General features: G+C 42.4%; 1 protein-coding gene across 1 annotated transcript in view; it reads right to left on the bottom strand.

The window, feature by feature from the left end:
- Positions 1 to 12,658, bottom strand: part of LOC133477022 (semaphorin-3F-like) — a 28,564-nt gene that overhangs the window by 6,328 nt on the left and 9,578 nt on the right. The window contains exons 3-12 of the mRNA XM_061771240.1: positions 7,536 to 7,696; positions 3,867 to 3,929; positions 3,669 to 3,788; positions 3,374 to 3,467; positions 3,159 to 3,278; positions 2,891 to 3,036; positions 2,082 to 2,196; positions 1,928 to 1,997; positions 1,152 to 1,296; positions 846 to 1,068 (exon numbers count right to left, since the gene is read on the bottom strand). Of these exons, the coding sequence (XP_061627224.1) occupies positions 846 to 1,068; positions 1,152 to 1,296; positions 1,928 to 1,997; positions 2,082 to 2,196; positions 2,891 to 3,036; positions 3,159 to 3,278; positions 3,374 to 3,467; positions 3,669 to 3,788; positions 3,867 to 3,929; positions 7,536 to 7,696 (1,257 nt within the window). The remainder of the gene's footprint in view (positions 1 to 845; positions 1,069 to 1,151; positions 1,297 to 1,927; positions 1,998 to 2,081; positions 2,197 to 2,890; positions 3,037 to 3,158; positions 3,279 to 3,373; positions 3,468 to 3,668; positions 3,789 to 3,866; positions 3,930 to 7,535; positions 7,697 to 12,658) is intronic.

Raw genomic sequence — 12,658 nt, forward strand, 5'->3', positions numbered from 1 at the left:
ACAGCAGCGTGTGAAGCTCCTAACCCTTAGACAATGGTGCTTGCGATACGACTTTAATTTGTTCCGTGACCACGCTTCTAAGTCAAAACACTCTCATCTGAAATCATGAATAATCATCTAATGCAAAGCTCCAGTATGTGGTTGATTGAAATACAAAAAGGTGTCATTCTCTCTGTTTAGTTTGACAGTAAACTTGAACTGGAAGGTGCATTAAACAGCTTGAAGCCTCTTTTTCTTTTTTTCCTTCACTAACTGCCAAACTGCTCCTTATTGTGAAAAGAGTACGCGTTCATTGCCAGCACTCAGATAGCCTGCTTGACTTACTTGACGTCACATCCACTTTCCCAATTGAAAGTAATCAAAATACTACTAAAATACTATGAATCCATTTCTGACCGTCACAATGTTTCTGTTATGCGTTTTGAATTAAGAAAAATACGGTAACCCTCTTTTGCACGAGCCGAGGGTTATCATACCCAAAATGTTAAGCAACATGCCTGTGAATGCTTTCAATCATCCAGGTCATTTCACTGTTCATTACGCTAACTAAGCCTTGTTGCATGAACTGATGAAGCCTGCTCGGATGAGAGGCGAAACGTCTTCTAAGACCAACAGAACAGTCCAGTTGCGGTCGATTCAATGCCCTGAGAAAGCTTAGTAGCGGTGCAATCGGAGAATGGTTGGGCTTCTGCCACCCCGAACGACATGCGACATCATGGTGAAAAGATGACTAAATGTCCATTACTTAGTAGAAAACTGAATGTTGTACAGCTTCCTGAAATGTATTGTGCTGCAGTGCTACCGTGTCTTCCCATCAGGCAAAAGTGTGTCAGTCGCAGCCTCACCTGTGCCCAGAAAGAGCACCTCGTAGCGTCCATCCACTGCATCCACCTGATCCACCACCAGGGCTGTGAAGCGGTAGTCCACGCCGGTCCTCACCACCAGGGGGCGACGGTGGATGGGATACACAGGGTGGAACATGAGGGGATGGGCCCGGATGAAATTGACAGCCTCGTCAGAGAAGCTCTTGGAGGAGTGGATACCAGGGGTGAAGGTTCCTCCTGGGCACTGCGAGGCAAAGAAGAGGTGCGTATGAGTCCTTTGTTTTTGCGTCCGTGTACCTCAGAGGAGCCAAGGTGGCTGAGACGCACCGTTCCCGGTCTTGGATACGGAATCTTGCCGTTGTACTCTGTCCATTGGTAATTGTGACCGTGCTTGTGGGCGAACGGCCCGTTAAAGACGTTGCGGATGTCGGCCATGGAGTAGACACAGACGGCCGAGCCCTTGAACACAGAGCTGAACGCAATACACATAATGGACAGTAGGTAAAACGAGTCTGCTTAATCGGAATTAGAAAAATATATGTATACATTTTAAACAGGCAGTACAAAAAATAAACAACAAAATTTAAAAAAATAAAACTACAATATAAACAATCCATACTAAAACACTATGTACTGCTGGTCAGAAGAGGAGGAGGCGAAGGTTTAAAAAAAAATTAAAATACATTTAATCCGACCCCTTTAACATTAACCAATATCAAATATCCACCAAGAATTGCAATCTGAAATACATCCATACAGAAATACAGCACTTAATCTCTGGGAACAATTGAGATGAAAGACACAGGACCTTTTGACCCATTTTTGAAAAGTTGAATAGAATAAAGAAAATGCATTGTTTAAAAAAAAAAAAAAAAAAACAGCCTTTGAAAACAAACTATGCATTTCAGATTCCAAGATAAAAGGAGATACCAAATTGGGATACACTACGCGCCTACAGCCGCAGGTTTTAAGTTTTGACTACCAAATGAAAAAGGAAACAACGAAATGATACACAGATTCTACATACATCTGAAATGAAAAGCGAAATCAAGCACAACACTGCTGTCGGAATGTAAAAAATGTGAATTTATGAGGCTGCTGACCCTGCGGTAGTGAAGAGAGCGAACACCATCGGGTTCCTTTCGTCCTGCGTCGGCTGAATGAATACATCACCTGCGAGGCCAAGCGTGCACAAATCAATAATAGAGAAGTTGCCGTTAAAACGCAATCACGCTTCGGTCGTCGTCTCCGCCTCACGTAGTTCATCAAATCGCGTCTCCACTCCGTCGTCGCCGATCACCGAGCAGATAAGACGAGCTTTAAGGAACGTCGTCCAGCGGTTCACCAGAGATTTTTGACCCCCTTCGTCATTCTAGACACAAAAGAAATGAGGCCGTAGTTCATTGTGTCCAGTAACGCATTTCAGGTTACAAGATTAAGAGCATACAGTGGTGCCTTGACTTAAGAGCGTGGTCACGGAATTAATGAAACTCAAGAATCGTAATCGCAAATATCTTTCCCCATTCAAATGAATGAAAATGCTGGTAATCCGTTCCAGCCCCACAAAAAAACAGCACAAAAGTTTGCTGTAACACATTTTTAATAAGCACAATAGCGCTCTGCAGTATTGTACTTTATAAAAATAGACAGTAATAACATCCTAAAATATAAAGAATTAAACAGTTTATGCATCAATGCCCATTGACATTGTGCTGATCCTTCTGGTATGCACACCTTGCCCACTAGAAGGCACTATAATAGAAACATACAAAATGCACAAAGAAGACTGTCGCAACTAAGCTCAGTAAGCTGCAATAATATTCGTTGTTCTTCGCGGAGGATAAAGAATATGCTTGTAAGTATTTTCATAGTCAATCTAAATGTGTTGCTGTATTGATTGTTAAAATATTAATTGTTTAAAAAAATAATAGAACTACCGTGACATTCACGCTAGTAACTCCAATGTTTGCTCGCAACTCAAGACGTGACAGCTCGTATCTCAAAAAATGCTGTATGTCCGCTCACTCGTAAGTCGAGGCAGCGCCGTATTTGTACTCTTGACTCACCAGACACACTCTCCCCACCCTGGCTAAGACATTGGGGCTTGCGCCACCGCTCGAGTCTAAACTCTTCTCGCGGAAAAAGAAATAGAGCTTGTCGTCGTTCCTCTCCGCACTGTCAGGGATCTGCTGGATCTGAACAAACACCGGCTCTGGAGGAGGAAAAATCAGGTAAGCAGGGAGAACGATTGAGACGAGCACCTGTTGAGTAACGAGACAGGAAGCACAACCTGTAATTGACAACATTTACGTCCACACACCCTCCATTACTCACCGTTGAGCCACCTGGAATCGTATTGCTCCGTCCGGATGGCGCTTCTCCCGCCCATGGTCCTAAATAGAGCTGCATCTGTGCTCATGAAGTCAATATGGACCCCTGCATACAGGTTACCATCTACAGTGGGACATATATAGAAGAAGAAAAAAAACATTAAAAAAAAACATATTTTGCCTTATTTTTTTATGGTGTTGACCATGAAAGGATCGTACTAATAAGAACTGCAACGTTCTCCTCTTTGGGATCATAGGAACATTTTCCCTTGCCGGAGTCCACATACCCGGGTACCAGCCGAAACAGGTAGTCCTGCGGAGACAGATTACAGTAGGCCTAAAAATAGATAGCTTTAACGTCACAAGGGAGCACAGGAAAATCATAAACAAATCAGTGTCCCAGTTTGGACTCTTGAAATATTTAGCAGCGGGACAACGTTTCCAGGTCCGCTGCTCACAGATTTTATCCACGGATGCCGTTCGAGGATTAAAGGGGGGCTGTAAATGTGCTCACCTCTGCCCTCCAGCCTCTGTTGATGAATGTGCAGATGGGTTGGTAAGCCCCCGTTCCACAAGTGTAGAGGTGGGTGCGGTTCCACGGCTCGATCAAGCGCACAAAGTTGGCGCATTCGCCCTGGACAGCGAGGAATTCAACCATGGTCTTTACGCGCTCTCGATTTTGAAAGCAAAGAATGTAAATACATGATCTCACCTGTCTTCCCTTTCCTGTCATCTGGCATTCCCCTTTTCTCTTTGGAGATGCTGGCCAATGGATCTGGTTTGAACACACATACTGACTTATTAGAGAGTGGGCATATATTATCATTTCTTGCATGGTGTTGGGAAGAAAAAAAAAACTGAATAAACCAACAACGAAATTGGATGTCAAATCACAATCACAATATTAGGGGGGGAAAAAATGCAATTGGACTATTTTACTACAGCAATTAATGTTAAAGCTACCAGGACTACTTCCAGTTTGAGTAACATCGGATCAATGCGAAAGCTTTCATGATGCCTGGGCAAAGAAAGGAGGAAAAAAAAAAAAAAGAAAAAAAAAGAAAATGTGTTTTTGTTTGGAACATCTGGTTTCCGTTTTTCCACATTGCTCACTGAATTGTTCTTCGTTTCTTTTTGCGTACATTTATTTTGTTTGTTTTTGGGCTTGAGCCCCCATTACATAACTGCCATGATCTCATAGTAATTATGACAGCACACAATCCACGTTTTAACTATAAATGAGATCAGTTTGGGTCACTTGTGAAAAGAAGTCATGTAGCAACACTGAAAAAGAATGTTAAAGTGTTAAGTTCTGCTTTTGGAACAAAAACACTTTGCGGAGGAAGGAATGCAGTTTGCACATGAACACCAACAATGAACAATTTCATACCCAAATAATGAACTGTAATCGTGACTATAGGGTGGTTTTGTATGGTGTCAAAGAATTTGTTTCTATCTTGAATGGAAATGAAACCATTGTAGGAGCTTTAAACATTATCCATTTGATCTTAAAAGTGCCTGAAGCCACACACATTTAAGGGACTACACTGCTGCCAAAATAATAATAATAATAATTTAGTAATTTAGTTTAGTTTATATAAGCGGTACAGAAAATGGAGGGATGGATGGAGTTTAGTCTCATCTCCCTGTAGCCTCACTATCCCCCCTCTGCCCCTCAGTCATGCACATATATTCTGTTTTACTTCGGCCAATCTTCATTCCTCTCCTTTCAAGTGCATGCCTCCACTTTTCTAACAGTTCCTCCACCTGCTCTCTGCTTTCACTGCAGATCACATGTCATCGGCGAATATCATGGTCTACGGGGACTCCAGTCTAACCTCATCTGGCAGCCTATCCATCACCACTGCAAACAGGAAGGGGCTCAGGGCTGATCCCTGATGCAGTCCCACCTCAACCTTAAACTCCTCCACCACACCTACAGCAAACCGCAACGCTGTTCCGCTGCCATCATCCATGTCCTGCACTATTCTAACATACTTCTCTGCTACTCCAGACTTCTGCATGTTTAAAAAAAAATCCTGCTCCCTCCCTCTCCCACTGAGATTGATCCCACTCACGAGTGTTAAAATAAAAATCTAATCCTGAGTGTTAAAAAAAAAAAAAAAAAAAAAAAAAACATCCCTACAAATCCTGAGTCTTTTAAAAATAAAAAATATATCAGACCAATCCCCAGTGTTTCCATAAGATCCCACTTGCACAGAGATTGATCTTAAAAGAAATATGCAGTACATTTCTGCCTAGTCACTATAATAAATACATTGCATTACCGGAATGATCAAGAAACAAACAAAATTAACAAAAAACGGATTAGTCCCTTAGTTTAGCAATGTTTAGCTTGATGCTGAGGGCAAATGTTTAAATATCAATTTGATTAAAATAAAATAACATAACTGCATTATGATTTCACTCCTGTCATGGACCCACAGGACCCGGTGGGAATCCCGAAAAATGTCAGCCTCTACTGCGTTGGCCTTTTCTCCCCTTTTTTAGTGTCCAACCTAACATACATGTCATCATATGCCTCGTTTGGCCTTTGCCACCTCTACCTTCCCCCTACACTGCATCCCTGTATTCCTTTCTCCTCTCCTTAGTCCTTTCAGAGTCCCACTTCTTCTTAGCTAACCTCTTTCCTTGTATGATTTCCTTGTACTTTGTGGTTCCACCACCAAGTCTCCTACCCTTTCCTACCAGAAGATACACCAAGTACTCCACTGCCTGTCTCTCTGCTCATCTTGGCTGTAGTGGTCCAGTCTTCTGGATGCCCCCTCCTGTCCACCAAGAGCCTGTCTCACCTCTTCTTGAAAAGCCACACAACACTGGTTCTTTCTCAGCTTTCACCACATGGTTCTCTGCTCTGCCTTTGTCTTCCTAATCTTCCTCCCCACCACTAGAGTCATCTTACACATCACCATCCTTTGCTGTCTAGCCACACTCTCCCCTACCTTACAGTCAGTAACCTCCTTCAGATTACATCGTCTGCACAAGATGTTATCCACCTGCGTTCTTCTACCTCCACTCTTGTAGGCCACCCTATGTCCCTGCCTCTTCCGGAAGAAAGTTTTCACTACAGCCATTTCCATCTTTTTTGCAAAGTCTACCACCATCTGTCCCTCCAAGTTCTTTTCCTGGATGCTGAATTTACCCATCACTTCTTCATCACCCCCCGTTTCCTTCACCAACATGTCCATTACAATCTGCACCAATCACGACACTCTCTCTGTCTGGAATGTTCAGAGCTACTTCCAGAATTTCCCTTTCACCTCTCAGTCACATCCTACCTGTGGGGCATAGCCACTAAATACATTATACACTCTCAATTTCAAGTTTCAGCCTCATTGCTCAATCTGACACTCATTTCCCCACCAAGACATTCTTAGCTAACTCTTCCTTTAAAATAACCCCTACTCCAGTTCTCTTCCCATCCACACCTTGGTAAAATTATTTAAACCCTGCCCCTAAACTTCTAGACTTAAGCCTTTCCACCTGCTCTCCTGGACACACAATATATCAACCTTTCTGCTAATCATTATGTCAGCCAACTCCTGAGCTTTTCCTGTCATAGTCCCAACATTCAAAGTCTCCACATTCAGTTCTATGCTTTCCTCCTCTCATTCTGCCTAAGAAGAACCCGCTTTACACATCTCCTTCATCTTCGACCCATAGTAGCTGAATTTACACCGGTAATTTACACATGTAGGTTAACGGCGCTGGTATTGGACGTTTTTAACCCAGGCCACGACCAATCAGTTATTGACTTCTTTGGATGATATTTAATAAGGAAATTAGCATACTATAATATTGTAATTCATAAAACCATATTGTAAGAACTTGATTAAATTGTGCATCAGGATTTATTCATTGTCTCCTTCTAGTGTGTGTGAAACGGCCACCAGAGGGCAGTATACTACAGTCATACAGATACAATCGAAGAAGAGTTTCGCAACTACTGTAAACGACTCAGTAAACTGTAGTAATTTTAGTTGTTTTTCGCAGAGGACAAAAAAATATATGCCTGTGAGTACTGTGATATTTTCTGTCTACATGTGTGGCTCCACCTTTTGAAAATACTCAGAACGACTCCTCTTAGCTAAAAAAAAAAACTCAGACCACGGCTCACTCGTATCTCAAGACGCCACTTTACTTAAGAGATGTCGCAGTTCAACTTAAATCTAGAAGCTTTAAAACTGTTTCCAACTGTCAAAAAAATTAAGTGGTTGGGGGTGGGGGGGGGGGCAATCTCACATCACCATACAGGGCGCTATTCAGTGTAGGACCACCACTGACGCTGAACATACAATAATAAATCAATCAATTGAATCTGTGTGTGTGTGTGTGTGTTTGTGCGTGCGCGTATGCGTACTATTAGTGGCTCCTTGTTGACGTTGTGCATATCCAGAGCCACCAGGTACTCCCTGCTGCCCAGGTACAGGCGCCCCTGGTCCTGATCCATCAGGAGGATTCGGTAGTCACTGGTGTTGAAGGAGAAACTGAAGGGTCGTGCTGCCCTAGTGTCCATCAGCTCTGTGAAAGAAGTGTTGCCGTTACTTGCTTCTACTTCATTTAAAAATACATTATCGACATTAAAATTTGTCATTTTATTTCTTTAGCTCAACTTACAGCTGTAAAGTGTAGCTTATTTTAACCTTACTGTTATACGTTGTGTTTTGTACACTAACGGTAGTTCATGGGTCAGTGTGACCCACTGTAAGTATAAACCATTCAAAAATATAATAAAATAACAAATAATGTATTTTTTCTATCCATCCATCCATTTTCTACCGCTTATCCGAGGCCGGGTCGCAGGGGCAGTAGCTTTAGAAGGGACGGCCAGAATTCCCTCTCGCCAGCCACTTCATCCAGCTTTTCCAGGGGGTTCCCAGCGTTCCCAGGCCAGCCGAGAGACGTACTAGTCTCTCTAGCGTGTCCTGGGTCGTCCCCGGGGTCTCCTTCCGGTGGGACGGTTAACGGTTAACCCTAACCCTCACCAGGGAGGCGTCCGGGAGGCATCCGAATCAGATGCCCCAGCCACCTCATCTGGCTTCTCTCATTGCGGAGGAGCAGCGGCTCTACTCTGAGATCCTCCCGGATGACCGAGCTTCTCACCCTATCTCTAAGGGAGAGCCCGGACACCCTGCGGAGGAAACTCATTTCGGCCACTTGTATCCGGGATTTTGTTCTTTCGGTCACAACCCACAGCTCGCGACCATAGGTTGAGGGTCGGAACGTAGATCGACCGGTAAATCGAGAGCTTCGCCTTTCGGCTTAGCTCCTTCTTTACCACAACGGATCGATACCAAGTCCGCATCACTGCAGACGCTGCACCGATCCGCCTGTCGATCTCCCGTTCCGTTCTTCCCTCACGTGTGAACAAGACCCCAAGATACTTGAACACCTCCACTTGGGGTAGGATCTCATCCCCGACCTGGAGAGGGCACGCCACCCTTTTCGAACTGAGGATCATGGTCTTAGATTTGGAGGTGCTGATTCTCATCCCAGCCGCTTCACACGCGGCTGCAAACCGCTCCAGTGAGAATTGGAGATCGCCAATTGTCCCCAATTAAATAGAAATTCTGTCCATAAAAGTTATGATCAGATTCGGTGACAAAGAGCAGCCTTGGCGGAGTCCAACCCTCACCAGAAACGAGTCCGACTTACTGCCGGCAATGCGGACCAAACTCTGACACCGGTCGTACAGGACCGAACAGCCCGTATTATATGTATTTTTTCCATTATCTAAAAAAAATAAAAAATAAGGACAGCAAAAGATATTTAATACAAATGTGATACTGCATTTTTTTTCTATTTAAAAAAAATTATACAGGAGGGTCAACCTTCAATGTGGTACATACAAAATGGCACTATTAGATGAGAGGCAAATTTTCATGTGTCCTCTGTAGCTTGAATGACTAGGGGCGGCTAAAAATATCGACCGATTGAGCCATCGCAATGCACCCCCCCCCCCCCCCCCACATTCAATATCGGACGGAGATCGACCGAACAACAACAAAAAAGTGATTAAAGAAAGCAGCAGCAGTGTGATGCCAGCACCTTCAAACTTAGAATTTGGTCTTTCGCATCAATTTGGACTCATGTGTAATTCCTCAACACTGGTAATACACAAATTTGTCGTCTTTTGTAAGCTGTTGCAGGCATAAATGTTTGTTTCAATTTCTTCATATACATAAACAAGTTATTACTGTGTAAAAAAAAAAAAAAGTCAGATGTTTTATTGTACAAAACTGTGAGGTGACATACCACATGAAAATTAATCTGTGAAAACTGTCAACAGGTCTTAAGCAGTACTCTTTGTGTAGTTCTACTTCTTACTGAATCGACATCAAAGCAATTAACTCAATATAGATTCAGATCACAAGCTGAAGAATCAAAATCAAATTCAATCGCAACGTAAAGAATCGATATTGAATCGAATCAAGGCGTTCTTAACAAAACCCGGCCCTATGAATGACGTCAACGTAGAGCGAGCGGGAAAAAGAGCGGTTGAGGAGCACTAAGTTCTAAAATTTTGATTAACACAGTTATTTCAGTTACGAAGCTGGTATTATTTCACGTATAAGCAAAAATTATCATCATTACCCTATCTATTATGCTAACTTTGGTGCTACGTTAGCCAAGCGAGTGCTAGGATTTATGTCCATAAGTCGGACACATGTTGCGTTATTGTGTCCGCGCTTAAGTTGTATGGTGGCAGAAACAGGTCACAACAATTGCAATTGCCACAAACGCCACAACATTGTGTTGTGTTGTGTTGTGTTGTGCCATTTCCATTTTCGTTCTGAGTTTAATGTCGTGTTGTGGTTTGTGTTTGCAATTGTCGTGTCCTGTCTCGGCCGGCGTAAAGTTGTGTCTGATAACGTACTTTATGTATCCTGGTTAATGTGCCTGATGCAGCTGCTGAATGTAACACGGTAATTAGTAACCTAAGTTAGTTTGAAAATCAAGTGGTGTAATCAGTACAGTCACTAGGTGACTTTTTAAAGGAGTTTTTAGCAATCAGGTTACTTTTGAGGTAACCGTGGCAACACTGACTACGCATAAATCCGAAAAGTAATGTTAGTGCTAATGTAATATGAGAGGTGCCCTATTATACACCACTTCAGTGGGTGGTCTGGTGTCACCATAGCAACGACAAGAGACAATTGTCTTCTTTTTACAAGTTGATGTACCATCGAAATGATTTTCCAAGTATTATTTTAATAGCTTTAAGCAAAGGTTGCTGAAATATTCCTAATGCCCCTGAAACAACAGCCTTCCCACTTGTTCTCCTGAAAATGCATGCAGGTGATTAAATATAACTCAACTTCGAGCGTTTTAAGAAACATATTTGCTTTTAGGATGTGAATATTTTATGTGTCCTGACTGTGTGATTGAGGTGAAGGCACCAAAACGCCCGCTGGTGTTAGCCGGGGAAAAAAATGCAAGTCCCTTAAGAAACGCCGGTCAGCGAGGCAAATTCTTAAGATCAGGATTGTGTTCAGCCGAGCGGAACCTGTAAAGACACGCTGCTGGAAAATGCACTCTGCATTTTTTTTTTCTTCTCCTGAAAGCTCTGATTGAGCAATTTTCATCTGCTGGGAAAAAATGTACTCTGCCACACTGTGTCATTTGGTTGCACGCTTACATCAGACAATTCATTGTGATAGTTGCAATTCAATTTAAAAAGGAACCCAGAAAATATACATTACTGTACATCTCACATTTACTGTATATTGACTAATGACTAATTAGACTGTTGAGTATGTTTTGGGTTGGGGGGGAATGGTTCCTGTTTGATCAAATCTAATACTGAGAAAATTGGCACTTATTCTATAGTTCTGAACTTAAAAAGCATGTCTGCAGAAAAAGATGCCAGCAAATAGACTCTGTAGTAATTTTAGGCTTGACATATTTGATTTTCAGCTAGATTTTGGCCCGCCCATATTGAGGTTAAAACCCATGTGACTGACTCATCACCATGCTGACATCAGCAACAGAAGACGACCACAATTGGTTCTAATAACACGTGTTCTTGGTTGCCTCACAAATCAATACTATTGGTCTGTCCCCACTTTGTCTGTTATTTTGATGCAATATTAACAATTTAAAGTGGTGAAAATAGCTTGAGAACAAATCCTCTTGAACATTCAAAATGTCTGAGGTGTTGTAAAACTCCACCTACTTCCTCGTTCTGCCGAAGCAAGCTTTGTGGCGTAATTGTCGCCTATGTTAAAAGTATGTTTTTTTTAGACAATAACTAGTGAAAATAGTGGCTTTGGATACATTTGAGTAGGTTTGTTTTGTTAAACTCGATCACGTGATCGTGCTTCGTTACAGAAGGAAGTCGCATGAGCCACACGGAGGTAGGTGCGTGCAGATATATTTCCGCCTAATGCACGGGATTCAGCGCATCGTTTTCTTCATTGAATCACTCATGGCTCGAAGACCTTTGAAATGTGTTTGGGAAGATGATGTAACAGGTGTTTGCTTTTGTTCAGTATTTTGAAGGCTTCTTGTACATTTGGGTGGTTGGTGTGAGCGAAGCTGGTGAAGAGGACGGCTGGCCGTTTTACCATTTTAATCAATGACAGCGTAATAAATTACCGATTATTATTATTTTTTTTTTAGCATATTAAATTAGCGATTGAACATAATGGTATTGCACCAACCTGAACAAAGCGGTGTTTGGAAACTTTTTTTTTTTTTTTTTTATTTCGTGACAGCGATGATATATAAAATATGAGTAAATACTGCCACTTCATAGTGGTGAACAGGGGTGTGTAGACTTTTTACATCCAATGTCTGTATGTACTTCGAATAGCAGTTCTTGATGAATAATTTATATTAGATAAAGGTGGAGGGGTCCGAGGAAGGGAAGTTTTAACTTCTCCGACTCTCTTTTGGACTGGCAGTACACAATGTTTTCGTATGGGATATACATATTGTAGAATTTTAATTTCTTTGTTTTCCTGTACTGCATGTTCAAAGCTCTATCAGTCAAGCAATCTTTCATCTTATCCAGGTCTCTTCGATACCATTCAAGTAATTTTAACTCTAACACACACACACACACCTGTGGTCCGTGTTTAATATCCCCTCCATATGTGCGCATCATATCAGGCCCTGTTAAAGACAGCCAGCTTATGTCACGACAAATGGTCACAAATAACCCTCAGAAGCTGGCTTACGGGGATTGAGGAACGCGCAATCTTTATTTACATCAAAGTGGGCAACTTCTTCCTTTGCGGGGGTCAACGTTAAACAGGATATAGTCAAGGTGCGACAAAAATAGTCCGTGCAATCGGATCTCCGGCCGACGCGGGAGGCGGGTCGACGTCCGCCACTTTTGTGAGGTAAACACAGGATGAATGGTCTAGATTCATTCAAAGGCCTAAATGTGGACATGCCACACCCCTATACACGTCTCCCAAAATAGCCAACAATGTATTGCCATCATCGGGTAAACATCCAGAGAAGCCCTGACAACAT

This window comes from Phyllopteryx taeniolatus, chromosome 1, assembly GCF_024500385.1.
Source record: "Phyllopteryx taeniolatus isolate TA_2022b chromosome 1, UOR_Ptae_1.2, whole genome shotgun sequence".
NCBI classification, from domain to species: domain Eukaryota; kingdom Metazoa; phylum Chordata; class Actinopteri; order Syngnathiformes; family Syngnathidae; genus Phyllopteryx; species Phyllopteryx taeniolatus.